At 34.0% G+C, this 27,133-nt stretch overlaps 7 protein-coding genes, 13 non-coding genes and 1 pseudogene across 24 annotated transcripts; 16 read left to right on the top strand and 5 right to left on the bottom strand.

Moving 5' to 3' along the window:
- Positions 1-14: 14 nt before the first annotated feature.
- cest-5.2 (Carboxylesterase type B domain-containing protein) lies at positions 15-3,492 on the top strand. Its single transcript, NM_068620.8, has 10 exons — positions 15-320; positions 364-470; positions 699-807; positions 861-956; positions 1,007-1,151; positions 1,201-1,398; positions 1,775-2,025; positions 2,071-2,156; positions 2,433-2,699; positions 3,184-3,492. Exons 1-10 carry the CDS (start codon positions 101-103, stop codon positions 3,454-3,456), a joined length of 1,752 nt encoding a protein of 583 aa, NP_501021.3. The 5' UTR covers positions 15-100; the 3' UTR covers positions 3,457-3,492.
- C01B10.47 lies at positions 693-778 on the bottom strand. The gene has a single exon (NR_055903.1). It is a non-coding gene; the product is annotated as an Unclassified non-coding RNA C01B10.47 (non-coding RNA).
- Positions 897-917, top strand: 21ur-12302. Its single transcript, NR_055902.1, has one exon.
- Positions 906-926, bottom strand: 21ur-12718. Its single transcript, NR_055901.1, has one exon.
- On the top strand, positions 1,463-1,483 carry 21ur-8330. The gene has a single exon (NR_055900.1).
- Positions 1,464-1,484, top strand: 21ur-11884. The gene has a single exon (NR_055899.1).
- 21ur-14680 lies at positions 1,466-1,486 on the top strand. Its single transcript, NR_055898.1, has one exon.
- 21ur-13265 lies at positions 1,469-1,489 on the top strand. Its single transcript, NR_055897.1, has one exon.
- 21ur-11007 lies at positions 2,814-2,834 on the top strand. Its single transcript, NR_055896.1, has one exon.
- 21ur-13554 lies at positions 3,106-3,126 on the top strand. Its single transcript, NR_055895.1, has one exon.
- On the bottom strand, positions 3,462-4,330 carry C01B10.44 (DUF38 domain-containing protein). Its single transcript, NM_001268356.4, has 3 exons — positions 4,067-4,330; positions 3,787-4,023; positions 3,462-3,741 (listed from the first exon to the last, which is right to left on the bottom strand). Exons 1-3 carry the CDS (start codon positions 4,278-4,280, stop codon positions 3,527-3,529), a joined length of 666 nt encoding a protein of 221 aa, NP_001255285.2. The 5' UTR covers positions 4,281-4,330; the 3' UTR covers positions 3,462-3,526.
- A 149-nt stretch (positions 4,331-4,479) lies between these two features.
- 21ur-15420 lies at positions 4,480-4,500 on the top strand. The gene has a single exon (NR_055894.1).
- Positions 4,501-4,749: 249 nt separating this feature from the next.
- Positions 4,750-4,770, top strand: 21ur-14310. Its single transcript, NR_055893.1, has one exon.
- Positions 4,771-6,667: 1,897 nt separating this feature from the next.
- C01B10.3 (Endonuclease/exonuclease/phosphatase family protein) lies at positions 6,668-8,552 on the top strand. The gene is made up of 9 exons (NM_068619.6): positions 6,668-6,728; positions 6,830-6,966; positions 7,022-7,091; positions 7,140-7,248; positions 7,433-7,503; positions 7,558-7,763; positions 7,813-8,146; positions 8,191-8,307; positions 8,356-8,552. Exons 1-9 carry the CDS (start codon positions 6,669-6,671, stop codon positions 8,458-8,460), a joined length of 1,209 nt encoding a protein of 402 aa, NP_501020.2. The 5' UTR covers position 6,668; the 3' UTR covers positions 8,461-8,552.
- 21ur-14775 lies at positions 7,596-7,616 on the top strand. The gene has a single exon (NR_055892.1).
- Positions 8,553-9,521: 969 nt separating the features above from the next.
- On the top strand, positions 9,522-14,102 carry drh-2 (annotated as a pseudogene). The gene is made up of 19 exons: positions 9,522-9,611; positions 9,659-9,833; positions 9,878-9,944; positions 9,998-10,316; positions 10,366-10,486; positions 10,859-10,947; positions 11,004-11,170; positions 11,213-11,429; positions 11,479-11,606; positions 11,652-11,882; positions 12,000-12,104; positions 12,148-12,296; positions 12,384-12,513; positions 12,561-12,764; positions 12,850-13,139; positions 13,194-13,520; positions 13,581-13,668; positions 13,850-13,908; positions 13,959-14,102. Coding segments are annotated over exons 1-19 (3,100 nt in total).
- Positions 14,103-14,666: 564 nt separating this feature from the next.
- On the top strand, positions 14,667-20,644 carry drh-1 (the record flags this gene model as incomplete). 2 transcript variants are annotated; one of them, NM_068617.8, is made up of 20 exons in its annotated part: positions 14,667-14,761; positions 14,811-14,985; positions 15,030-15,096; positions 15,147-15,466; positions 15,525-15,645; positions 15,975-16,063; positions 16,120-16,286; positions 16,329-16,409; positions 16,460-16,548; positions 16,598-16,725; positions 16,774-17,004; positions 17,072-17,176; positions 17,220-17,431; positions 18,913-19,036; positions 19,083-19,292; positions 19,340-19,629; positions 19,683-20,009; positions 20,061-20,148; positions 20,212-20,270; positions 20,323-20,644. In NM_068617.8, 20 exons carry the CDS (start codon positions 14,672-14,674, stop codon positions 20,461-20,463), a joined length of 3,114 nt encoding a protein of 1,037 aa, NP_501018.1. In that variant the 3' UTR covers positions 20,464-20,644. The 2 variants fall into 2 exon arrangements, with proteins under 2 accessions (NP_501018.1, NP_001368373.1); NM_001380283.2 differs by lacking the exons at positions 14,667-14,761; positions 14,811-14,985; positions 15,030-15,096; positions 15,147-15,466; positions 15,525-15,645 and having other exon boundaries at positions 15,976-16,063; positions 20,323-20,633.
- A 1,187-nt stretch (positions 20,645-21,831) lies between these two features.
- On the top strand, positions 21,832-24,022 carry nstp-2 (UDP-xylose and UDP-N-acetylglucosamine transporter). 2 transcript variants are annotated; one of them, NM_001047471.8, is made up of 7 exons: positions 21,832-21,916; positions 22,118-22,231; positions 22,278-22,380; positions 22,661-22,957; positions 23,007-23,149; positions 23,197-23,327; positions 23,741-24,019. In NM_001047471.8, exons 1-7 carry the CDS (start codon positions 21,837-21,839, stop codon positions 23,845-23,847), a joined length of 975 nt encoding a protein of 324 aa, NP_001040936.1. In that variant the 5' UTR covers positions 21,832-21,836; the 3' UTR covers positions 23,848-24,019. The 2 variants fall into 2 exon arrangements, with proteins under 2 accessions (NP_001040936.1, NP_001370348.1); NM_001383108.2 differs by lacking the exon at positions 21,832-21,916 and having other exon boundaries at positions 22,116-22,231; positions 23,741-24,022.
- Positions 24,023-24,042: 20 nt separating this feature from the next.
- On the bottom strand, positions 24,043-25,344 carry F15B10.3 (BTB domain-containing protein). 2 transcript variants are annotated; one of them, NM_068615.5, is made up of 3 exons: positions 25,284-25,344; positions 24,618-24,740; positions 24,045-24,557 (listed from the first exon to the last, which is right to left on the bottom strand). In NM_068615.5, exons 1-3 carry the CDS (start codon positions 25,338-25,340, stop codon positions 24,162-24,164), a joined length of 576 nt encoding a protein of 191 aa, NP_501016.2. In that variant the 5' UTR covers positions 25,341-25,344; the 3' UTR covers positions 24,045-24,161. The 2 variants fall into 2 exon arrangements, with proteins under 2 accessions (NP_001293711.1, NP_501016.2); NM_001306782.3 differs by lacking the exon at positions 25,284-25,344 and having other exon boundaries at positions 24,043-24,557; positions 24,618-24,765.
- 21ur-11722 lies at positions 25,331-25,351 on the top strand. Its single transcript, NR_055891.1, has one exon.
- Positions 25,352-25,576: 225 nt separating this feature from the next.
- On the bottom strand, positions 25,577-26,346 carry sup-36 (SUPpressor). The gene is made up of 2 exons (NM_068614.7): positions 26,201-26,346; positions 25,577-26,140 (listed from the first exon to the last, which is right to left on the bottom strand). Exons 1-2 carry the CDS (start codon positions 26,312-26,314, stop codon positions 25,745-25,747), a joined length of 510 nt encoding a protein of 169 aa, NP_501015.1. The 5' UTR covers positions 26,315-26,346; the 3' UTR covers positions 25,577-25,744.
- Positions 26,347-27,133: the final 787 nt, after the last annotated feature.

The following is a 27,133-nucleotide window of genomic DNA, read 5'->3' as shown; positions in this document are numbered from 1 at the left end:
TGTACATTGTGATTTGTTTGTTTCCCCATATTTTCTTGCTTATCAGGAGAGGCAGTATTGATTATCGCGAAGCAAAACAATTTGCACAATTGTTATTCAAATGTATTACATATCATCATCATCTCTATTTCTACTACTTTTTTCATTTCAATTCGTTTATCCTCGAATAATAAAAACATCCCTCGGTCGTCTAGAAGGAAAACAGTCAGGAAAATATCAATTATTCAGAAGAATTCCATTTGCGAAACCTCCGATAGGAACTCTGAGATTTCAAAAACCTGAATCAGCGGAAAAATGGAATGGAGTATGGAATGCAACCGGTGAGTTTACAGTCAATAGTTATATATTAACTGTCATCATCAGAATATGGACCCGCGTGTATGTCCAATTCAACATGGACCCAGAGCCCTCAAAAATGGGTCGATGAAGATTGTCTTCATGTCAATATTTTTACATCGGATAAATGTTTGGTAAGGTTTGACCAAATCCTTCGAATTTACTGTAATTTAACAAAACTCTCAAATATTTTTTTTAATTTTGCTGTTTCAAAGATATTTTATCTAAATTCAAAAGCGTTTCTATTTTGTCATTGGAGGATTTCAATGAATTTTTCTTTGAAAGTTAAGCAATCTTTACCAAAATTTTTATTAGATTCATAAGTTTGATTTTTAGTAGGTTTACACTTCTAAACATTTCAGAAATCCAAAGATTGTGCAGTTGTTGTTTATATTCACGGAGGAGAAATAGTTTTTGACTCGGCTGTAATGTTCAATGACACGTTTTTACTGGAATCATTTGTGAAGCAGGGTACAAGTTTTATCATTTTCAAGGTTCCCAAAAAATAACAATTCCTGTTTCAGATGTGATTCTTGTAATTCCAGCATTCCGTTTGGGAATCTTTTCTCATTTTACGGTTCATGATCAAAATATTGCTCCAAATAATTTGGCACTTTATGGTGTGTTTGAAATTTTTTTTTTTTAAATAGATTATGCCACAATTTTATAGATATCATACTTGCTCAGGAATTTGTGAAATCTGAAATTCACAACTTTGGAGGAGATATTCAAAAAATAACGCTTTTTGGTCATTCCTATGGTGGAACAATAGCTTCAATGATGGCTTTCAGCTCAGAAATTAATCAAGATTTGAGGTTCATTCAACTTATCACTTTTAATTTACTTTGATTATTCAATTTTCAGTCTGTTTCAACGAATAATTGTTATGTCAGCTAATCAGTATTTTGATACACTTGAAGAACAAATTGAGAGGTCTGATCGGGTTGTCAAACATGCAGGATGTTCAGTTCCAACGAATTTGGCAAGGAAAATGAATAGAAGTCAAAAAGAAAAGTACATGATGAAGTGTTTGCAAAAATTGAGTGGAATGGAGTTATTAAGGTATTCAAGAAAATATTTTACCGTTTCAGCTTTTGGTAAAAATAGTGGCAATTTTATTCGGTGATTTTGTTGACGTACGTGGTAAAATACAAGTTCTTAAAAAATTTAAAGACGCGTCGACATCCCGAAAAACAGGCTCCATTTTAGCAAAATCTAAAGTTTTGCCAACTAATCCTCACAGAACAGTCGCACAAACATTACTGTTTCAGTCAGTAATTAACTTCTAATCGGAAATATTTTTGTTGCTCTTGAAGAATTTAAAAGTTATGTTTATATTCTTTGAAATTTATCTCTCGCAATCAGACAAGCACTTAAACTTCATAATTTACCAAAGTTGCAATAAATATAGTTTTTCTTAAATATATCAAGTTTTCAGTGTTCAAAGATCACTCGAAGAGGCTGGTTATCCTGATATAGGCAATCTTGTGCTTCGGGGACCTCTATTTCCAGATGTCACATCATTGGAAATGTTAGAATCTCCAAAAATGATACCAATGCTCGCTGGGTGTACTAAATTCGAGTCAGACGATGAGGATGAGACACATTTCATTGGAAAACATTTTGGACTTGAAAATCCAATAGAGTGCGATGAAAAATATAGGAAGGATTTAGAAAATGGAATATTTGGTAGTTATAGAAAATTCCAAATAGAGGAATAATAAACATTTTCAGACCGCCAAAATCATTCAGATAAGACTCAAGCAATCATGGTTCCAACTAAATTAAGAGTTGATCAATTGAGGAAACACGGAGTACCAGTATGTTTTTTTAGTATATAAAACTATGTAAAAAAATCAAATTAATTTCACATTTTGTATATACTAGACATAGTTGTCTTAGTTTTCTATAATAATTATTTAAAAGTAGGCTCCGCTTTTTTTGGGGTTTTTTAGCAAACCTTCGTGTACTCAATTTCTTTTACGTTATTTCAAAATGACTGGCAAGCATGAGAAAAAGTAAATACTCCCCATCTGATAAACCTTTAAAAGATAATTTTATAGCATTTTTGTAAAGAAAATCAAATGAATTTCCAGGCTTATCTCTACGAGTTCACATATCCCAAACACGCTTTTCATACAGATGATCTATATTATATAATGGGAATACATCCATTTGAGAAAGATGAAAATGAAGAGCATTTGGAGAAAGTTTACAGAAATATGCTCATTAATTTTATAAAGTTTGGAGAACCTGGAATGGGTTTTGAAATGTCTGATCTGAATGAATCAACATATTTCGAAATTTATTGGAACGAGACAACAGGGCAAAAGCCACGAATGAGAAAACGATTTGAGGAAAATGTTGGTTTATTTTATGTGTTTTTTTAAAGAAATTAATTATGGAGTCACCAAAAAAATTATGAATTTTTACTGTTTCATAGTTATATTTTAGTATTTTTGGATTTGAATAATCACTTATGCTTGTTTTGTTCGGTACTAATTTGTATGGCAACCGACAATTTAATTTCGACAATTGTCAAACATTTATTTTTGTTAAACATAGAGTATTTTATATAAAAAAAAATATAGTCATTACTCTCATTAACGGTTGGATGCTTGGATTTTTTTAAAGTTTCTCGGCAGTGTTTTTCAGAAAAAAAAATGAAATTGAAATCAGAAGGTGATTTTTGACAAGATTGCTCCAAGCTGGAAATTTGTTTACTGTTTCACAGATAAATTTAATTGATTAACTAATTCGGATTCACATTAGAGGTTTAATTAATTCAGCAACTATAATTAAAAATTAAAGCTAGAAATCTTATTTTAAAATTCCGTTATTTTCCAGATCACAAACTATTGGCTCAAGGAAATGATGGAGTATGATAGAAATATTACGAAGGCAAAGAAGAATCAACGCTCGATCAAACCAGTTTTTAAAACTGAGCAATTTTATGTGAAGTCACTTGAGAAAAACGACGGATCTCATGAATTTATTGGTATTATCATAGTTTTAATCATTTTCTTGGTTGGATTTATCGCTGGAAGATATTGTTGTGAAAATGGAACCAGGAATATGTACATTCGATTAGATGGAGATAATTATGAAGTTTTGAAATAATTGTTCTTTATTACAGAATAAAAATCGAGAAAAATGTTTTATTATGTCAAATAAAACAACAAAATTCTAGTTACCAAATAACTTCATCGGACATGGATTGAGTGATATGAGTATGAATACGCTTTTTAAAATAAATATGGCTTCCATTCTTTTCTTCGAAGTGAAAATGATATTCTTCATAGCAGTCAACTGAACAATTTCCTGGCATCAACTTCGTTTCAGTTCGAAAATGTTCCAAAAAGCAAATGAGCTGATCATGTCGATTTTTGAATCTATTGGAGCACTCTGAAAATTAATATTCACTTCAAAAAAAAAAGAGAATTTCCATACCAAAGACAGAAACCCGGAAATGATTGAATCCAATTTCTATCAAATATTTTGCGTAGAACATGGCCAAATTAGACGCGTCAACTTGAGCTATCAACTGACGATTGAAAATCAGATAGGCTTTTGATCCGTGAAATTCAATTGCAAAAATTCCAGAATTGGGAATATTCCTGTTGATGGCAATTTTCAATAACTGTGGATTGTTTTCAAATAATCGCAAATCGGAAATTTTGAGATATTCTGAAAATTTAAATAAAATTAATTTTTGAATTTAATAGCTCGCCGTTTCGAAGTATTGTCTCAACTTCCTTAAAGACATCTGGCCATGATAGAGATTCTTGAGTGAATTTCCTTGAAATGATTTTCATCAATGATTCTGGCGATTTTGTGGATGTTTTTGATAAAATTGATTGAACCATTGGGTAGAAATATCCAGAATCTTTGAAATCGGATAAGCAGATATTCATAATTTTATTGATAGTTGGAGATAATGACATTACAAGAAGATCAAGTTGTAGAGAAAGAAACGAGCAAAATATAGAAAATTAATGATTTGTTATAAAAATATCGACTTCCAAATTTACCATCATTATGTCGAACAAAGCAATTCACGTATTCTCACGTTTCTATTTTGAATATTTTTTTTTACCGTTTCAAGCGAATAAATTTATATAAACTCATTTTCTAAAAATTCAGTAATTCCAAGTTATCTTGTTTTTTACAGTGATTTCCAAAACCAATCAAAAATTATTTAGAGCTTTTGAACTTTGAACTACTGAGAAATTTTTAGAAGATTCAAAGATTATTCGAATAGTTAAATATGAAAACGCATAAAATCATTGTGAAAATACATGTATTGATTCGTTTATAAAATTTAATCTGAAACTTTAGAATTTTATAATTTCAGAAAATAAAGTACTGTTTCAGAGTTTTCTTTTGAAATATAGGTAATTGGTACGTCGTCAATTCTTCATAGAGTAGTTAGATTCCATAGAAATCCAAATGTTAACTACAAATATACGATGTCCAATCGCATTTTGAGCAGATCTGCATGACAATTTTTTCCTAAAAAGTTAGGTTCTCTGATCTAAAGCTGATTCTTGTTGTTTCTTTTTCAAATGTGAAGGTTTAAAGCTGAAGAATTTTTTGTAATCGCTTAATTGTCGTTTTTTAAAAGCATTTTCAATGTTTCTATTTCACGCTTCACATATAACCCAGAAGCTCGCAAACCATTCATTGTTTGACAAAGAAAAATATGACATAATGGCGGAGTAAAAGTCGAGAACTTCCTCAAAAAGATTTTCCATTTTAATCCCATTTGTCAACAGTAAAAATACACAATTACTCCCACGATATTTATTTTTGAAATGGGTTAACTATTAGTTTAATTATTGATATCTTTCCCTCAACCTGTTCTATCAATTGTTGATGCAGTTTTTATTCAGTGTTGCAAGGTTGATGGTTTATTTCTGTTGGGACAGAAAAAGAAGAAGTAAAATAACTAGTTCGATTTTAAATTCTCGTGGTGTTTGGAAGTTTGCAACAATTTTAAAGTGTTAGATGACTCACAGGGTTTCAGTTTTAATAGATTTTTTAGTAAGTTTGATGGTGGGCGTCATTGGAAATTTTTTTAATTTATTCTATTCAGAAAATTTTAAAATTTTGGAAGTTGGTCAAAACAAAATCTAGTTTCATATTTTGATCATGTTTTAATAATTTGTACTCAAGCATCATATGGATTAAAACCTGTAGAAATGCTCGAAACAATTTGCAGAATGATTCACTCCAAAATCTCATTGATTAGAAGTCTCCCAGCCGTCATCATCATCTCTGTGCCGACATATGTTTTACTGAGAGAAGACCTAAAAAAGAGAAAAAGATTACGAAATAGGGAACGGTGATGAGAAAATAGTGTATAAGAATAAGAGATTTAAAGAAAAGGGCGTTGCCTTCTTCTATCCATTTTTTCTACGTCCGCCCGCGCAATGTTCATAGAATTAGAGACAGAGAATCAATGAGAAAATTGAGAAAAAACTGTTTGCAAATAGACATAGAGACATACAGTCATCGGGTTTCTTCTACCATTTTTCTTCTTGTTCTCGAAATTTTCGTTCACTTTTTTCTGGATTACACTAACTATTGGTTGTGGAATTTACAAAAGACTAGGCCTAACCCTGGTACTTTTAACTGATTTAAAAAAATGTATCAATACGCTTATTCAAGTTAAACATGTTTCAGTTTGTTGGTATACGTGTTCGAACTTTCAAACTAAAGTTTATAAAGATTAAAAGCTTTAGAAATCAACTCATATATTTTGTAATAAGTTGCAGTAATTACTTAAGAGTTACTTAAAAATTTAATTGACGGAAGTCAATTAAATTTTATAATGCCCAAGTTATTTATCAAGAATATTTATTTTTGGCAGCTCACATCTCCGTAATTTTTGAGTGAATTGAAAAATTCTTGTATCAGATTCAAATTTAAAATATTATTTTTTAGTTTTTTAGATTGATTATGAACAGTTTCAACCTGTTTAATTTCAATTTCTCAAGATTTTTGAACATTTCCTAACTATAACAAACAATTTGCCTCATTTCTCCAACCACACCCTACTTCACTCCCATCCTTCATCGCCTCATAAAAGGAAATGCAAGGATCTTTTTATTTGGATGGTTTCAAATTGAAATTTGAAATTGAAAATGGAAATTCTTTTTAAATTGTAATTTTTAATTTGAATACTCTCTTTTTTCTGTGCCACCCGTTCTGTCTGATGTTCCATCATATTTATTTGGAACTATTCTTGTTCGTTCTCTTGACCTGTTTTTCATTTCCGCTTTTTATTTATTTTTATAATTGAAATTTTAAAACAAAACTTAATTTTCAGAATGCCCGAGTACATCAAGCAAGTTGCAATCACTGGGGACATTTCCAGAATAGGAACTGATGTATGTTTACTTTTTTTTAAAACAAGATATGAATTCTAGTAATTTAATTTTAAATGTGATTATTTAAGATTTGATGCATCAAATTAAAAATATATTTTCAGGATGACCTGATCCGAGCCTGGTGCTCCGAAGTGGCCAAGGAAATTTATGAGCAAAAGTGTGAATTTGCTGTTGTCCACGTTCAAGGTCTTCACTCGGCTGAAAATCCAGATTATGCTGCAAGAGTTATTTGTGGATGGTAAGAATTTTTTTCTTGAAAATTTGAGAGAGTTTATGACTAAAAATATTTCCAGCATCACTGATAATCCAGAAATCTACAGAGCTTTTGATAGCTCTATGGCATTTTTTGATACCAAATTAACTGTATGTTACACTTTTAAAAATATTTGGAAATTCATTAAATAAGTTCAGGGTCTTGGAAACCTGTATCTTTTCAAGAATCACTCAGATATACAGTACTACGATAGATTTTCTTCAACTGGGTACATTAATGTTCGTTCTGGGCATCAACATTCAATTGGTTAGTTTTTTTTTTTGGGATTTTCGTGTACTCTGATAACGTAACAAAGGTATTTACATTTCGTAAATTTATTTCATGTTCTAGTAAATTTTGTACCTTGACAGGTTAGTCATTTTGAACTACTCTATTCTTAAATTCCCCTAAATGTACAAAAACATGTGATCTTGTTTCCAAAAAATTTCAGGTTCCAATGAATGTGATGGATTCATTCAGAATACATTTGGACAAAACTACACTTTTAGAAGAGATTTTTATGTAAGTATTTCTAACTTTAAAATTAGTATTTTCAATTAAAAAACCCTGTTTCAGAATGATGATGGAACTCGTGATTTGGCAAATCAAAGAACTGGATTTCTATTAGCCAGATTTCGAATTCACGGAAAAGAGTTAACATTTGTTAATCTAAATCTGCACTCTGTTCCATTCGAAGATGTAAATGAGATTGCAACAAAGAATTCCAGTATTACAAAAGCAGCATCAAAAAGGGAACAACAAATTGAAATGCTTTTAAAAGAGTAATTATATTTAGCTATTAATAAACGTTTGAATGAACAAGAATTTCAGATTGGATGAAGAAGGTCTTCGAAACGATGCAATCCTTGTCGCTGGATCCTTCAATTCTCAACTCCATGAAACTGATCTTTTGAATTATTTGGCAAAAACTCAATTGGTTCAAACTGTTGCAAAGAAAGATGAAGATGGAAATGTTGAATCAATTGAGCACGTTGATCGGCATGGAAGAAGAACAACCACTGTTGAGAGAACTCGATTTGATCTACATTCAATTCATGATTGGTTCTTCCGATTGGGAAGAGGACAAATGGTTAAAAGATATAATGGAGAATTGGCTAATATTGCATTCAAAGGAAATTTGAAAGAGGAGACATGCTTCTTCCAGGTTTGATCTGAAAACTTTGAGTTTGCCTAGTCTTCAGCTTTCAGCCTTCTCGTCATTACGAGCTTAACGACAGTGGGAAAGAAGAGTTTCAGAGGACTCTTTGCCCAGCATGGAGTGACAGAATTTTGTATAACGATCGGATGAATGAACTTTTCAAGCACGTAAGTTATCAGCTTGTTTTTTTTTTTGCTGCATCGTTATATTTTCAGGATTCTTTCTGTGCATCTGGACTGTACTATGGTCTTGTTGCTGAAGAGAAGTTTGTTGGTCCTCACAAGCCAGTCGCGCTTCATGCTTCCATTTGCTTGAAATAAAATTTATATTTTCACTGTCTTCATCTATATTTGTTTTTTGATTTTGAATTTAATTGAAATTTGTCGGCGCTAATAAACTTTTTTTTAGATCGATTCGCTTTTTTGTTGTTAATTTTTGAGAGTTACATCAATTTTTAAATAATTTTCAGACTATCAATTAGTCTACACACTAAAAAAGTTTCGGAAGTCCGCTAATATTTTCAGACACGTATAATAATTCAAGTTTTGAAGAGTTTCAGAAAAAATAAATGTCTTTAAGAAAAAAATATTTTTCTAAAACACTACATGTTTGACTCAGTTTTTAGTTATCTCAATATTCTTTCAAACATCAGTTTAAAATTTTTTATTAAAAGTAACTTCAATTTAAAGTTCTCAAAAATGAGTGCAGTGGTCAGAGAGTGAGGTTTCAGTGTGTTATTACCTAGGGGGCGGGGCGCGGGAAGAGTCGATTTGCACGTGATGCCAGGCCATTACTGTTTGATCTACAAAAATGCGGGAATTTGTCTTCAAAAAAAAAGTGACTCAGCACGTTCTTAACCATGCAAAATCAGTTGAGAACTCTGTGTCTCTTCTCCCGCATTTTTTTGTAGATCTCCGTAGTTCAAGCCGAAATGAGACACTCTGACACCACGTGGACTTGTGCCAATTTACAGAGTTTTCCTCGTTGTCAGAATTTCGTAATTCGGCAAAAATCGTCTCTTCGCCCCCTGGGTCTCCGGCTGTCTATGTCTATTCAGCTGACTACACTCTCTGGTCAGGTAATAACGAAGAGACGTTGACGTGCAGCTGGCTGTCAGCAAGAGTGCTCAGTTGAACAAAATCTGTATTTTTCTAGTTTTTTCTCGAACAACATCTGGAAAACCTTTTTTTTAATTAATAAAACCATATATCCTCTATTAGTAAGGCAACTCTAATTTTCGGACACCTAATTAGATGTAAAACTATGAATAGAGAGTGCATAACTAATAGAGGCGTCTTACTAATAGAGGAAATACGGTATCTCCTTTAAGCTTTTTTTTCCTTAATATATTCTCAAAACTCTATCTAAATTTACAGATAAAATGCCAAAGAAGCAATGTTCTTCAATATTATCACTCTATGACAAAGAGATCACACTGTGCCTCGAGTCGATCTACCGTGATCCGGAAAAAGTAAACTGGAAATGATTTTTCTGGCACCATTTAACTATTTTCTTCAGGGCGAATGTTTTTCCGAGCTGCTACCGCTAGGAAAAATCGATGAGTTGAAGACTCACTCCGAGAATTCGCAGGAGTTCTCTAAGCAACTATATCAAGATCTGAAAAAAAGTAATTTGTCAATTGCTGACCCTGAGCGACTCTACAAAGATATTATGGCATATCTACAATCAAATTGTATGTGATGGATCTATTAAAAAATAATTAATATAACATTTCAGTTCCAAAATGTATTCTTCATGATGTTCTAAACTATTCAGGCAGGAATGTCAAATTGAGCGAATTTCGGTTTGTTAACAAATACTTTATTCAGAGTTTTTTATTTAACATCTCATTTTCAGCTACATCCTTGATCATCTCGAGGGTTTTCTACGCTTAATTGAGCCAAAGGTGGTTCTCAATTATCTGGACTCCTATCCACAATACAGTGAAGCTGTAAAACTTCTGAAAGATGAAATAGACCGTCACGAGGAGGACAATAATGACCCGGAGTTCATAAAGAAGCTAATTCTTCGAACTGTGCCTCTTCTCGGAGAGCAAGCGGTATACGATATCATGTATACAATTTGGGAAAAAGCACAAATGACGTCGATGTTGAGGCAAAACAATTCATTACCACAGTTTTAAAATTGAAAAACGATGAATTTCCAAGGCTTTACCGTAAGTATCTAGATATAACTGTTAAAATAACTTAATATTTTTGCTATAGGAAGTATTGATGCGAGTAGGAGACAATTGAATGGAAGAATGTACGTTTGCCCAGTTAATGAATCAGCTAGAGACATGATAGCATCTTTGGGAACAGAAGAGTTCAACACAGATCGATTCAGGTGATTTTTGTTTTTCGAAGATACACCTCATTGCAATTCGGTTTTGGGAGGATGAATAAAGGAAATTAATTAAAAAAGGAAATGGTTAGCTTGTGTTCTTAATACATTAAAAAAAGAAAACATGGTCTAGAGTTGTCCAAGATTCATTCTAACTAACTATACTAACTAACTATAGTACCGTCTATCAATCTTGCATGCAAGACTAACTTTCGGTTGGCCCGTAGGGGTGCAAAACTAATTTTTGAAGATCCAATGTAAATTAAACAATTTAAAATTTAATTTAGCCAAAAAATGACGAATTTGTTGAAGTTCCCACAAAAAAATTGCTGGTCTGGCAGAACTAATAGAGGAAATACGGTATTCCCTTTTTAGAATAATCAACATTCGTGTGGACAGCATTGCCCCAGAAAATTCAGCGTCGCGACTGGTTATTGAATCTGTTCGTCAACGAATTCATATTCGTGAGTTTTTATCTTAAATTTACCTGGAAATAAAATTAAACTGCATTATCTTCCAGAAAGACAGTTTTGCCTTCGAAATTACCAAGAGGAACTCTGCCAGGTGGCTCTTCAAGGCAAAAATACAATTGTTACTGCTCCAACTGGCTCTGGAAAAACTGTAATCGCTGCGAATATTATCAAAGAACATTTTGAGTCGAGGTCAAGTGAAGGAAAACGATTTAAGGTTGCTTTTCGCTATTTTAAAGTTTAAAATCCGAATCTTCAGGCTCTCTTCATGACACCGAACTCAATGATCTTGAATCAACAGGAGACTCGGATTTCGTCATATTTAGCACATCTTTACCCTTTATTTTGTATATGCAAATAATCAATTTTTAGAATATCTATTTTCAGACTCAGACTATTCAAGGATCCGATAATGTTCCAACGAGAAATGTTATTCAATCCAAAGATCTCATTGTTGCAACACCTCAGATGATTGTGTTAGTTTATTAATTATCAATATTTCCCAAATTAATAGTTTAATTTCAGAAATCTTTGCAATGAGCACCGAGACCCACTTGACGATGAATATCCACCAGAGCAGTTCTTCCTGTCAACTTTCACAATTATTTTCTTCGATGAGTGCCATAATACCGTCAAAAATTCCCCATATTCAAGTAGGTCTCAAAATAATTCTTCTTTTATTTATTTTTTCCTTTCAGATGTAATGCGAGAATACCACTACCTAAAGAATATGGGAAACATGCCAGAAGGACACAGTTTTCCACAAATCATTGGTCTGACAGCATCTCTTGGAACTGGCGACAAAAAGAATTGCATGCAAGTCAGGAGTTATATTGCTGGTCTCTGTGCAAATATGGACGTCAAGGAGCTAAGCATTGTTAAAGATAATTTGGAAGAGCTGTTGGATCACAATCCGTTTGTCACGGATCGTAAGCTATTTTCTTTTCATATCTTTTGAAAAGTCTAGTTTTCTTCACAACATTACAATTTGGATAGTATAGTAGCATTCGTTCGAGAGTTTTCTAATATTTTTTTTTTCATTACAGAGGTCTCATTTTGCGAAAGAAGCAATGATGGCCCGATTGAAATGTTCACGAAGAGGCTCAAACAGATGATGCAAGAAGTGGAAGATCTCATCAGAACAACATTAAGTACGAATTTAATGAAAATAGAGAGAATTTGTCTTATTTTCAGAAAACGAACCTACCGTAAAGTATGAAATCCCACCGACTGATAAGGAGCATAATCGTTATGAAAACTGGATTTCCAATCAGAGAAATTGTGTCTCGCTGGCGGGTTCCAGGAACAAAACGCTCATCATTGAGGTGTTGGATGTGTTGAAGGTACAGTACATGTTCTCTCAAATGAAGATTTTCTGGAATTATTTTAGAAAATATCGTTTCGGTTTTAAAAGAATATTTCAATTTCAGGACTGTTTCTATGCCTTGTCATACAACATTAATTTCAATCCCGAAGTTGCATTGAAGAAGTATTTGGAAAAGGAATTGGGTCCCGAAAGGATACGAAATTTCACCGACAACATGAATTTAATATGGGACAGTGAGTTTCACGAATTCAGCTAGAAAATAAATATATGAATTTTAAAGATTGTCATCGCGAATTGGTTGGAATTGGTTCAGCGGAAAATCCAATGATTGCTAGAACTGTGCAGTTTATTTTAGACCAAAATGAGCAAACATCCGACTTTCGTGCCATCATTTTTGTACGAACAAAAAAGGAAGCAGACTTTCTCAATTATGTTTTGAATGATCGATTGCATGAGCTTGGAATCAAATCTGATTGGATGTCCGGTACAGTTTTCCAAAATGTTGTAGATAAATAATAAAAAAACTGATTTTGAATTTCTTAATCAAGTTTTTACGGGCTTTTTTACAGGACAGAAAAAGTCGACTGCGAGCAGCGCCGATATCTCAGCATCGAAACAAAAACAAATGGAAAAGTTGAAAATGTTTGCTGATGGAGAAAATCAAATTCTCGTCTCAACCTCTGTTGCTGAAGAAGGATTAGATATTCCAGAATGCAGTCTTGTCATCAAATATAACTATGCAACAAATGAAACTGCTCACGTTCAACGAAGAGGACGAGCAAGAGCTCGAAACTCAAAATGTGTGCTCATCACAAATAGCATTGCACTTCATGTCCAGGAAAGCAATAATCTAGCAAAAGTGAGTAATTAATGTGCATATATAAATTGTTTTAACATTTCAATCTCTTTTTAGGAAAATCTAATGACCGAAACGATCTCCCTAATCCAAAATTCGCCAGGAGAATTCCGACAATGTGTAGATGAGGAAAGCAATAAAGTCTGGCCTCGAATCCAGAGAGAAGATACCGATAAAGCACAAAGAATTAAAGAGCAAATTAATCGGAATATTGTGTACAAGATCGTTTGTATGAAATGTGATACAGTTTTGTGCACGAATAAGGATATTCGATCAAAAAACACGCAATACATTGTGTGTAATCCCGGATTTTGGAGTCTCGTTCGAAGAATTCCCTTGCCACTTGAACAAAGGGCATCAAATAAATTTAATTCAACTGGATCGGTGAGAGTCAAAGAGATTCGTAAAAAAGATTTTATAATATATGCATCTAAACTTATTTAGATTGAATGTCTTGGCGAGAGGTGTGGTTCGAAACTTGGACAGTTGATCGACGTGAATACAGTGAATCTCCCGTGTCTGAAAGTAAAATGTTGGTTTTTTTCTCATTTCAAAATAGAAAAATGTCCCACGACATCACATCATCCAAGATTGGGCCGTTATTTGCAGTCCGGAGATTAGAACATTTTATAGCTCTATAGATTATTAAAAAGTGAGAGTGAGCCCCAATCTAGGATGTATAATAATAAATGTAAAAATTGAGTTATTTTCAGCTATCCTGCTACTGATTGAAAGTACCAATGAACGGATCCTCGTTAAACAATGGAAAAATGTATGTTTAACGATCAAAATATACAAGATTCGGTACAAGTTTTTTTTCAGATTCTGGATGAACATTTCACACCGACCACACTAAAGCAGCGAGATGTTCAAACAATGAAAGACGCGGATTATGGTCGAGCACCAATCGAATTTGAGCATCATACAGCTAATGGAGAAGTAATCAATGTAATTAGACAAGCATAACTTGAGGCATTCCAATTTAATTTAGTATTTGATAATTTCTACGAGGGTCTTGTTTTAATGCTTTATTTCATTCTTTCCGATTTCATATCAAACTCTCAAAATAAGACATTCCGCAATTGCAATTGTACTATTATTGTAAATTACTCATTTTATAAATAAATATTTTTCTATTTTGAATGTAAATTCGACCATCTTTCTTGTTTCGATTTTTCCTTTTAATTGCGGTTTATTCCAATTTAATTAATATGCTAAATACCGTTTTTCCTGTGTATTTTTGGTTTTTTGTGTGTTTTTTCTCGGCAAAATTCTTAAAATGAGTTTCTCTGCTTTATTTTGAATTTTGGAAAAGTTAATATTTTCTTTTGTCGACAGCTCTGGTGAGAGAGTGCGGTTCCAGTGTATTAGTAGAGAGACGCAGACGTGCACTCAGCTGTCAGCAAGCGTGCTCAGTTGAACGAACACTGTATTTCTTGTTTTTTCTCGAATTAAATCTAAATGTTTTTCAGAAATAATGTTTCTTTGAGCCCGTTTCTCTTAGTTTTTCTCAAAAATCTAAATTTGCAGATAAAATGAGGAAAAAGCAGTGTTCTTCAATATTATCCCTCTACGACAAAGAGATCATACTCTGCCTCGAGCCGATCTACCGTGATCCGGAAAAAGTGAGCTGGAAATGCATTTTCTGCCACGCTTCAATCGTTTTTTTTTCAGGGTGATGGATTTTCCGAGCTGCTCCCGCTAGGAAGGATCGACGAATTGAAAATTCAATCTGAAAATGCGCAGGAATTCTCGAAGCAACTGTATCACGATCTGAAAAACAGTATATTGTCAAACGCTGATGATGAGCGGCTTTACAAAGATATTATGACATATCTGCAAACTTATCGTATGTGATGGAACTATTTAAAAATAATAATTATAAGTTTTCAGTTCCAAAATGCACGGTGCATAAGCTTCTTAACTGTTCGAACAGAGAAGTGAAATTGAGCGATTTTCAGTTTGTGAACAAATGTTTTATTCAAAGTTGAATTAAAATCTTATTTTCAGCTACATTCTCGATCACTTCGAAGGTTTCCTACGCTTCATTGAACCAAAAGTGGTTCTGGCTTATCTGGACTCGTACCCTCAATACATCGACGCCGTTGCAGTTCTGAGAAAAGAAATAGAGCGCAACGAAGAAGACAATCAAGACTCGGATTTCATAAAGAAGCTAATTCTTCGAACTGTGCCTCTGCTCGGAGAGCAAGCGGTATACGATATAATGTATACAATTTCGGAGAAAAGTTCAAATAACCTCGATGTCGAGGCGAAGCAATTTATCGCCAAAGTTTTGCGATTGAAAAACGATGGATTCCTCAGGTTTTACCGTACGCATCTATTATCAATAGATAATTGTGAAAATTACATAATTTTATCGTGTTATAGAAATCATCAATGCAAGTAGAAGACAGTTGAATGGAAGAATATACATTTGTCCAGTACATGAATCCGCTACGGAAATGATGGTCTATTTAGGAACTGCGGCTTTGAATACTAACCGATACAGGTGAATTTTAATTGATAAAATACAATTGCGCTACTGTTTTGGAAGAATACTAATTTTTATCGAAAATTGGAGATACGACTGAAAATGTATACAATTTTCATTCGTATCAATTGTTAGTATGCTATCTAGAATCACTATGATAAATTCCGGCAGAAAAACACCCGCCACACGCATTGCTAACTCTTAAATGTACGGGAATGTTTGTTGAGAGGCGCAGAAAGTGCAGCAGTGCCAATTTATATATCTTTCTCATTTTAAACATCTTTGAGCATTTTTTTCACATAAATCTAGTGTTATCGAGTATTCATTCTTAATAACTAATTTTTCAGAATGATCAATATTCGTGTCGACAACATTGTACAAGAAAATTCAACTCCTCGTCTTGTAATTGAATCTGTTCGTCAACGAATTCATCGGCGTAAGTTTCCATCCTAAATTTGCCTGGAAATATAATTAAACTGCGTTATCTTCCAGAAAGACAGTTATGCCTTCGAAATTACCAAGAGGAACTCTGCCAGGTGGCTCTTCAAGGCAAAAATACAATTGTTACTGCTCCAACTGGCTCTGGAAAAACTGTAATCGCTGCGAATATTATCAAAGAACATTTTGAGTCGAGGTCAAGTGAAGGAAAACGATTTAAGGTTGCTTTTCGCTATTTTAAAGTTTAAAATTCGAATCTTCAGGCTCTCTTCATGACACCGAACTCGATGATTCTGAATCAACAGGCGGCTAGCATTTCATCATATTTGGATCATGTTTATCATGTTTGTTTCGTATTCGAATACTCAGATAGTAAATTAATAATTTCTTTTAGACTCAGATCATTCAAGGATCCGATAATGTTCCAACGAGAAATGTTATTCAATCCAAAGATCTCATTGTTGCAACACCTCAGATGATTGTGTTAGTTTATTAATTATCAATATTTCCCAAATTAATAGTTTAATTTCAGAAATCTCTGCAATGAGCATCGAAACTCACTCGACGATGAGTCTAGATTGGATCAGTTTTTCCTCTCGACGTTTACCATTATTTTCTTCGATGAGTGTCACAATACAGTCAAGAATTCTCCATATTCAAGTTGGTTTCGTAATTAAAAATACTATTAATATAAGTTGTCATTTTCAGATATTATGAGAGAATACCACTACCTAAAGAATATGGGAAACATGCCAGAAGGACACAGTCTTCCACAAATCATTGGTCTGACAGCATCCCTTGGAACTGGCGATAAAAATGATTGTCTACAAGTCAGGAATTATATTGCTGGTCTCTGTGCAAGTATGGACGTCAAGGACTTGAGCATTGTTAAGGATAATTTGGAAGAATTAAGAGGTTATTCGCCGATTGTCCCAGACAGTGAGTTAATTTATTTTCTTAGGGGTACCGTACTCCTTGATGATGAATTTATTTATTAAATTTACAGAGGTCTTACTTTGCGAAAGAAGTACTGATGGCCCGATTGGAATGTTCACGAATAGGCTTACACTTATGATGCAAGAAGTTGAAGGCCTAATCAGAACCGCACTACGTATGCTCAGACAGAAAATTGAGAGAATTTATCTTATTTTCAGGAAATGAGCATATCGGGATTGAGCAAAGACGACAGATTGAAACGACTGAACGAGATTTCCGTCCGGATAGTAGTTTTCTCGACCCGCCAGCTGATAAAGAGCATGCTGGTTATCAGAACTGGGTTTGTAATCAAATGAATCTGGTCTCAGGGACGAGTTTCCGAGAAACCGGGACAAGGACTATAATTAATGAGGCATTGGATGTGTTAAAAGTTAGTGTGTGATCATTTACACTCAAAATAATGAAACTGCGTTGCGTGTACGACCAAATAGGCCCCGCCTTTTAATCGTCCACTCACGGGGAAAGGCAAAAATAGGGGAGGGGGACAGCTCGCCACGCCAACAGTGAGAAAAATAGTGTGTTGCGCGGACCTCGAATGATGTCGGCGGCTGATATTGCCTGGGGTACCGCTTTTTGCCTTTTCCCCGTGAGTGAGCGAAAAAAAGGGGCAAATACTGTTTTACTACTTGATCTTTTACTACGTATCTCTTTTACTACAAGATCTCTTTTACTACAAGATCTCTTTTACTACGGAATCTCTTTTACTACGAATTCCGCATTTAGATCTTTTACTACAATTGGCTCTTTTACTACGTGTTCTCTTTTACTACGATTTTATCACATAGATCTTTTACTACGAAAAATACTTTTTTACTACCTCATCTTTTACTACGTGGATGTTTTACTACGTTTTACTCTTTTGCTACGGACGTATTTTTACTACGTGGAGGGATATTGTTGGGTTACTGTAGTGGTATTGTATAAGTAACAGTTTTCAGATTACGTATTATAGTTTTTTTTTAATTTCTAGAAATTTATTCACTATGAAAAACGATAAATTGCTTATTCTATACAAGATTTGATAAATCCAGAAAAAAACAAGTTTTTGATCAAAAGTTTTTGCAAATTTAAAGTTTTTGATCAAAATTTCAGTTGAAGTCAAAATTTCAAACATCTGGCATATAACTGACCGAACCCGCAAGTTGCTTATTACATTTTAAAAACTTATAAATCAACCGGTAGGGAACTAATTTGTTGGTAACGCGAAAAAAGTTAATTACTCCCACAGTATCACTACAGTAATCCAACAGGATCCCTCCACTAACTCCATCTCAGTATCCAAAAAATAAACAACTGAAATTTACTAGAACTACTTGTGCACAAACTACAATTGTGACCTATATATTTTTAAAAAATATTCATAGATTTGTTTATATCTAGACTATCCTATAAAAATTAATTTTTAATTCGTAGTAAAAGATACGAAACAAAATATAATCCCTGCCATTGTAGTAAAAATTTTTTCATGGTGAATAAATTTCTAGAAATTAAAAAAAAAACTATAATATATTATCTGAAAACTGTTACTTATACAATACCACTACAGTAACCCAACAGTATCCCTCCACGTAGTAAAAGATGAGGTAGTAAAAAAGTATTTTCCGTAGTAAAAGATCTATGTGGTCAAATCGTAGTAAAAGATATCACGTAGTAAAAGAGCTAACTGTAGTAAAAGATCTAGATGCGGAATTCGTAGTAAAAGAGATCTTGTAGTAAAAGAGATACGGAGTAAAAGATCAAGTAGTAAAACAGTATTTGCCAAAAAAAGGCGGGGCCTATTTTGGCGTACACGCAACGCAGTTTTATTATTTTGAGTGTATAAGATTGAAACTATTCTGAATTCGATTCCAGGAATGTTTCTGTACTTTGTCATACAACATTAATTTCCATCCCGAAGTTGCATTGAATTACTTGAAAGATGAGATGGAATATCGGACACCAAATTTCACTGTCAACATGATTAGAATATGGGAACGTGAGTTTTATCACTTACTTAACGTTAAAAATTCTCAATTTTAAAGGTTATCACAACCAATTGGTCGGAACTGGTTCAGCGGAAAATCCCATGATTTCTAAAACAGTGCAGTATATTGTTGAACAAAATTTGCAAAGAGCCGATTCTCGAACAATCATTTTTGTGCGAACTAGATACGAGGCAACGATTCTCAATAAAGTTTTGAATTCGAACGAAGAATTGCTGATGCTTGGAATCAAATCTGAATGGATGTCTGGTAGAGTTATTCGTTTTGAAAACATAACTTATTCATTTTTATTACAGGATTGAACAAGTCGACTGCGAGCAGCGCCGATATCTCAGCATCGAAACAAAAACAAATGGAAAAGTTGAAAATGTTTGCTGATGGAGAAATTCGAATTCTCGTATCAACTTCTGTTGCTGAAGAAGGATTGGATGTTCCTGAATGTAGTCTTGTCATCAAGTATAACTATGCAACAAATGAAATTGCTCACGTTCAACGAAGAGGTCGTGGAAGAGCTCTCAACTCAGAATGTGTGCTCATCACGAATAGCATAGCACTTCGAGACCAGGAAAGTAACAATCGGGATAAAGTTAGTAATTAAGATCAACGAATTAGTTGAAAATATTAATGTATTTTTCTTAGGAAAGTCTAATGTCTGAGACAATCTCCCTAATCCAAAATTCGCCAGCTGAGTTCCGAAAATGTGTAGACGAGGAAAGCAATAAAATATGGCCTCGAATCCTGAGAGAAGATACCGATAAAGCGCAAAAAATCGAGGAGCAAATTAATCGAAATATTGTATACAAGATCATCTGTAAAAAATGTGAAGCGATTTTGTGTACAAGCAAGGATATTCGATCAAGAAATACTCAATACCTTGTCTGTGATCCGGGATTCTGGAGCCTCGTTCGAAAAACTCGCCTGACGGATGAGCAACAAGCATTAATTAAATATAATGCAACTGGATCGGTGAGAACCTAAAAGATTAGTGACACAGTTTTTGAATGTAAACTCGTTCAGATTAATTGTCGCCGCGAAAATTGTGGTTTAAAGCTTGGTCAGTTGATTGAAGTGAATACAGTGGATCTTCCATGTCTATCAGCTCTTTGTGGGTTTTCTTTACATGCTTATTTTATTTAATTCTTAATTCTATTAATTATTTAATTTTCAGCTATCGTGTTGCTAGTCGAAGGTACCGATAAACGGATCATCGTCAAGAAATGGAAAAATGTAAGTTTTGTGTGCAGACTTTTCTCGTTTTTCGAAAAAAAAATTCTTTCAGATTCTTGACAAATATTTCACACCGACCGAAATACGACAATTGGATGTTCAAACAATGAGAGATGCGGATCAAGCTCGAACACCAATGGTATTTGAGCATCACGCGAATGGAGAAGTAGTCAATTTAATCAGAGAAGCATAAGAAGACATTCTTATTTAATTCAGTATTTGACAATTTCTACGAGTTTCTTATTTTCATGCTTTATTTTAGTCTCTCCGGTTTCATATCAAATTCCCAGAGATTAAGTAATGCATTCCACAAGTGTACCATTGTTTATTACTCATTTCCGTGTTTTTAAAAAAATAAATTTCACAGCTTTTTTATTCGGCATTGTTTCTTTTTCAGCATTGCGGTTTATTCCAATTTAATTCATATGCATCTTTCTTCTCAATCTTTCAGGTTTCCGTATGACTTATTCTACCCACATTTGTGGTATGTAACATGTAGGTTGTAGTGTGACGATAAGACTTCTTATCAAATCACATCAACTAAAGTTTTTTCGTCATTTCAGCCATTTCGATCAGAGTATTTTATTTTAGTCTACCATTTTGAAGTTTGGCATTTCGTGTTGTCCTGAAAGTTATTTTTTTAATATGGTAGATTTCTAATCTCAATTTGAAAACAACTCTTATAAATTCACTAAAACTTCATATTTTCTAAAAAATCCTGTATCTACTCAGCGATTTTTTGCGATATTGTAAAATTTTCTCGATGATTGTTCAAAAAAAAATCTACAGCTGCTTATTGTAATATCCTCAATCCAACCGCAATTCCAACATCAAGATGACCAAAACCTCACTTTTGAATTGTCTAACACTCTGCGTTTATTCACATTTTTACTCTCCCACTCCACTTGCCAATCGCTCAGTTCCAATCATTTTCGTTCACAATCTCAGCGGACACACACGCACACACTGGGAATGTATTCAAACACACAAACAACACAGTTTCGATTGTAGTTTGTGCTGATCATTTTTTCTTTCATTAATTCATCAGACCAGTTGTGTGTTTTTCGAGATTTTTTTTTGTAATGTTGCGAGTTTTTGTCTCTTTGCTTGGATAATTGGGCAAAAAACATGAATTTAAATTCTCTAACCCTAAAAAAGACTTATTTTCGCTTCTTATATGTCTGAATTTTTGTAGTTTTTTTAGACAAAAAAACATTTTTGCCAAAAAACCAAAAAAGACAAGCATATTTCGCACTGGTGACGAGGGTTTGGAAATTACAGTAGTCTCTCAAGGCGCATGCCTTTAACAAAAACTTGTCGTGGCGAGACCATGTACTGTATTTTTTTTGGCAAAATTACTCAATTTTAACTTTTTCCAATTTTCTGGGCCATTTTCAAGGAAAATCACTTTTTTAATGTAATGTGTTCGTTCAAAGGTTTCTATGGAATTCCTACGACAAAATTGGTTGGCAATAATCTTTTTCATTCTCTTTCTTGTCTTCTTTTTCCTACTGCATTTTCTTATATTTCCTTTTTTCAATATATCACCAATTTTTTCCAGTAAGAATGGCATCGGCAGTTGCACCGATTTTCGGTGTACTTGGTAGTTGTATGGGATGTATGGTTTTTGTGGAGAACATCGCAAAGTGAGAAAACCTACAGAATACCCTACAAAATAGCATCTTTCAAAAACACGATTAAAAAAAACCGGTTTTCGGGTACAAAAAATGTGTAGCAAGAATCTGATGAAAGTATTTTGAGGTCAAATAATAAATTTAACAAAATTAAAAATTTAATTTAAAAACTTAAAAATCAAACATAGAAGCGTTAAAAAAATAAATTTACAGACAAGAGCCATCTGCCATGAACCTGATGACATTTTCTACATTTCTCTTCATCTCTACAGTAGGACTCGTCTCAACTTCCAAATTCTTCACAGTTAAAAATCAAATTCCATTAAAGTGAGTTTATTGCTCTTATTTTAGTAAAAATCGTTAATTTTTTCAGAGGTTATTTCAAGACGGTTACCATGTTCTTCATTGTCAATGTTGTCAATAATCAAGCTCTCAATTTCCATGTGCCTGTTCCACTTCATATCATCTTCAGATCGGTGAGCGCCAGGAATTTCGCAGGGGAATTTTTTCAGTTTTTTCTGAAAAAAACCCAAAAAATTAACAAACTATTTCCAAATTTTCGATGAATTTATGACATATGAAAATATGTAATTCGAAACCAAAAATTACAGGTATTTTTTGAAAAATCTTTTTAAAAAATTAAAATGTTCGATTTTCCAAAAAATACACCCTTGGCGGATGATTAGTTTTAGAGGTTTTATAAGCAATTTAAATTATGTAAAATTCATTCAAAACCGGCTAAACCTACTTTTTCAGGGTTCTCTTCTTGCCACATTGATTCTCTCAGTTGTTATGGTTGGTAAAAGTTATTCTGCTCGGAAATACATTTCCGTATTCGCTATTACCATCGGAATTGTCATTTGCACACTTGCCACGTCAACACAAGGAGATTCGGGACTTTCGATGGAAGAAGCATCGAAACATTATAAGGAATGGACGATTGGAATTATTATGCTCACTTTTGCTCTATTGGCTTCAGCTGTTTTAGCAATCTATCAACAACAAATGTACGAGAAGTATGGGAAACATCCAGATGAAGCTATGTTCATTACTGTAAGTAACCTCATTCAAATTCAATAATTTTGACTGAACTTATTTCTAGCATTTGATCTCACTTCCATTCTTCCTCATCATGGGAAGCGACATTGTGTCAGCGGCTACGAAACTTTCTGCCAGTGCTCCACATTCTGTATTCCCATGGCTTCCATCTCTCTGGGTTGATTTGATTGCAAGTTGTCTTCTTCAGTAAGTGAATTTTAGATATTAGCAAATAAATATAATATTTCTTTCAGATACGGATGCATCAAGTACGTCTATCAACTGAACTCTCGTGTTGATTCGCTCACCGTCACGCTGGTTGTTACTCTTCGGAAATTCCTCTCACTTATCGTTTCCATTGTCTATTTCAAGAATCCATTTACACGTAAGATTATTATTGACTTTTTTAATTGTAAAAGTGATTAGAAAGGTTCCTGGTCTCGACACAATCGAAACTTCGCGGTTACCATACCTAAAGCATATTTTTAGAGTTTCGCTCAATTTTTCATAATTTATAATGCAAAAATTAGAACATTTTTCCTGATGGAGATCAATCAAAATATTGAAGAAAAAAAACAGAAAAGTCGTAGAAAATTAGAACACTTGCGGGTACGGTAGCTGGGAAGTTTTGGTCGTTCAGAGACCGGGTACCATATCTTTGTACCAAAATCAAATGTTTTAAAAAACGTTATGTGATTCTTTTGGTCGTAAACTAGGGCTCCATAATCTAATCTGAAAGGAAAAAAAAAGAAATACTAAAAAATCGTCTTTAGAAATCAAAATTCCTCTCTTTTTCAGCTCAACATTGGCTTGGAGCCATTCTTGTCTTTGCTGGAACTCTTGCATTTGCTGATATTTGGGGAAGTCAAACTGCCAACAAGCAAGATGAGAAGAAGAAACAGTAGATAATCACGTTCAATGTACCATGTTTCTCGACGCTTTCCAAATCCCAAAGTTTCACTGATCTGTCATTTTTCCCCGATTGCCGCTAGCTTTTATAGTGCTCATTTCTATTGCATCCTGATTCAAGTATTGTGATATTTTTTCCAAGTTTTTATAAACTATTTCAGAAACTTTAAAATTCAAACAGTGGAAGTAAATATATAGTCAACAAGTTTTATTGCAGTGAAACGAGAATTGAAAGTATTGAGGTTGTATTTAACAAAAAATCATGAAAATTAGCAGAACGAGATCGGAGCAAACTGGGGGAGAATCGGATCTATTGGACATTCTGGAATGCATCTGCTGGTGGATGAACCCATCCATCGGCTTCATCGAAAAAGTGTCCCGGTGCATTACATTCCACACCCATGTACGCAGCGATCTCCTCAACTGATTTGTCTTCCAACTTCTTTCCGATCACAAATCCCAAACATTCCATGAAATCAGTACACTCGAAGAAGTTGGCTAGCTCAATGATTTCTTTGAGCTCATCCAAAGTCTTCTGTCCAGCTTCTTTGTAGTTCTCGACGACTGTCAATTCGTGGATTGTATCATCATTTGGTGGAACATATTTTTGAATATATTCGAAGAGGAAGACACCTGCCTTCTTATTGAACGGAATTGAAAGTGGAGAAGTAACCTTGACGTTATCTTGATTCTCAAAGTCGGGGAACTGCAAAGAATTCGAGATTTAGTTTCGAAAATACTAATTTTGAATTCAGGGCTAACGTACCTCAGACTGAACCGACCGAAGAATCACTGGAACTAGCATAATGATCCCCGTATCACGTAGGGTGACTGGCTCCTCAGAGTCATTGAAGATGAGATTGATCTCGCAGGATGGCATTATTATTGGCTGAAAAAACGAATTTTTGAAAATGAAAGATTTATGAGAATGGAAAACTCCGCGCGGAGAAAGAAACAATTGGTTAAACTAAATATTACAAAAGTCTTATGAATGAATAGAAAGAAAAGATATACCAGCTGCTACGACGCTTTAAACTGTGCTCATTGTCACAATCAATGTGGAACAGTGGGAAGAAAGTCGAAAGATGTGACCTAGAATACATTGGCAAGACGTTAGAGGTAAACATCACTGCCAAGATTGCTATTGTAGGAAGAAAGGGCAATCTATGACCCTTTGTAAATTGGAAGTAGATATATATTGAACAATGTCAGATACACAATAATATCGATCACTTGGCAGTGTTCCAAATTTGCACATGTAGTATTAAAAGCAGAACATCTGGGCTGAATATTCCCATTTAAACGTTTTCAGATTAAAACAAAATTCAACTAGGAGAGCTATCATACATTTGTAAAAGCGTGAGCACTAGCCGAAATCGTCGCGATAATAACTCAGAAAAAAATCATGTGCCTTTAAAACTGAATGTCTCACTTTTTCACGGAAGTATGATGACATTGAAACTTTCAATTTGAAAGGAATAGTAAACATCGTGAGCTACGGTAATTCATCAAAATCCGGAATAACTGGAATAGGGCGAGTACCTCTGAAAATCGTGGCAACCTTGTTTCCGTGGATTTGACGTCGATTTTTTTTATTCAATTCACGGTTGAACTAATCGAGTTGATACTGTAATTTTGCATGAATCGTCCTCAATTACTTTCCTCTCTGTTGATTTTTTTGGCAATTCTGATTTCGAGTTCTTTTTAAGATTTGTGAGCACATTTCGAGAAAATCATTTTATTCATTCCTTAAAATCAATTTGAAAAAGTTCTGATAAGTATTTAATATATTACAAGGAGGTAAAAAGTGAAAGTATTGAGCTTGAATATATTTAACACAAAATCATGGAAATTGGCAGTGGGAGATCAGAGCAAATTACGAGGGGATCGGATCTATTGGACATTCTGGAAAGCGTCTGCTGGTGGATGAATCCATCCGTCTTCCTCTGCGAAGAAGTTTCCTGGTGGATTGCATTCGACTCCCATGAAAGCGGCGATCTCTTCGATGGTCTTGTCCTCCAACTTCTTTGCAATCGCAAATCCGATGCACTCCATGTAAGTGGTACACTCCCAGAAGTTGGCGAGTTCAATGATTTCTTTGAGCTCATCCAAGGTCTTCGGTCCAGCTTCTGGGTAACTTTGTTCAACAGTGATCTCATGGACATTGTCATCGGTTGGTGCAGCGTAGCGAGCGATGGTATCGAAGAGGAATACTCCAGCATCCTTCTTGAATGGAACCCTGAATGGAGCTTCAATCACCGCATTCTCCTCGGTCGCGAAATCCGGATACTGAAAAAAACGTTTATTTTTAAATCTATATTTCTCAAAAAAAAAAATCTGATATCTTACCTGGAGCTCAACAGCGCGACGGATGACTGGAAGAAGCAGGATAATGCGAGTTTCACGAACAGTGACTGACTCGTCAGAGTCGTTGAAGTCGAATTTGATCTCGCAAGATGGCATTGTTAACGGAAGATGTAGTGCAAGTTCTGAAATGATTTCGGTTAGGAAATTGTTTTTTATTGCAAGAGAATGAGGAAGAGTATTTACAAAATCAATGTTATAATTCTAGTAAATGGTAGAATGAATGTCAGAGGAATTCCAAAGATAAGCAAGAGAAAAGAAGAATATGATGAATGACTGAATAAATGCAAAAGAATGAAACTCTATGAGTATTGCGCGACGCGCTCTTTTACAAGTATAGAGAAGAAGACGGAGGGTGTGAGAGATACAACATATGACGAGGAAACATTGATTTCGAAATAGAAGGAGGTGTGCTACGCAGGATGAGTGGAGTTTATTGTTTTCCGATCGATACTGCAACCAATACATTTGGAACTTGGAACAGTGGAATTTGAACTTTCCCGATATTTCGAGTGTAGTGTAACAAGTGGATTGGAAAAACAGTGGCTGAGAAAACGGTTATTATTGTGCGATAAAAATGTTATTGCGAATGGAGCAATGAACACTTTGGAAGATAGACAACGGTAGATTTTTAATATTCTGGAAGGAGTAGTAAAAAGTTCTTTTAATTATTCGGATAAGTCTCGAGAGGGAATTCACATTCATGTAAAAATGTTTTTTCTTGAATTGGGAAACTAGAGTACTTTCAATAGATGAAGTTATTCGTAGAAATAAGAGAAAATAGTCATATTTGAAAGATCCCAAAGATCGAAATGAAAAAAAAACTTATTTTTCAGTGGAATAGAAAAAATGCGGGAATACAACCAAATAATTCAATAAAACAAGAGTTTTGTCTCATTGAGCATCAATCCATTCAAA

This window comes from Caenorhabditis elegans, chromosome IV (genome assembly GCF_000002985.6).
Source record: "Caenorhabditis elegans chromosome IV".
NCBI lineage: Eukaryota > Metazoa > Nematoda > Chromadorea > Rhabditida > Rhabditidae > Caenorhabditis > Caenorhabditis elegans.
Note: the sequence above shows the minus strand (reverse complement) of the source record. Positions and strands in the feature narration are given on the sequence as shown.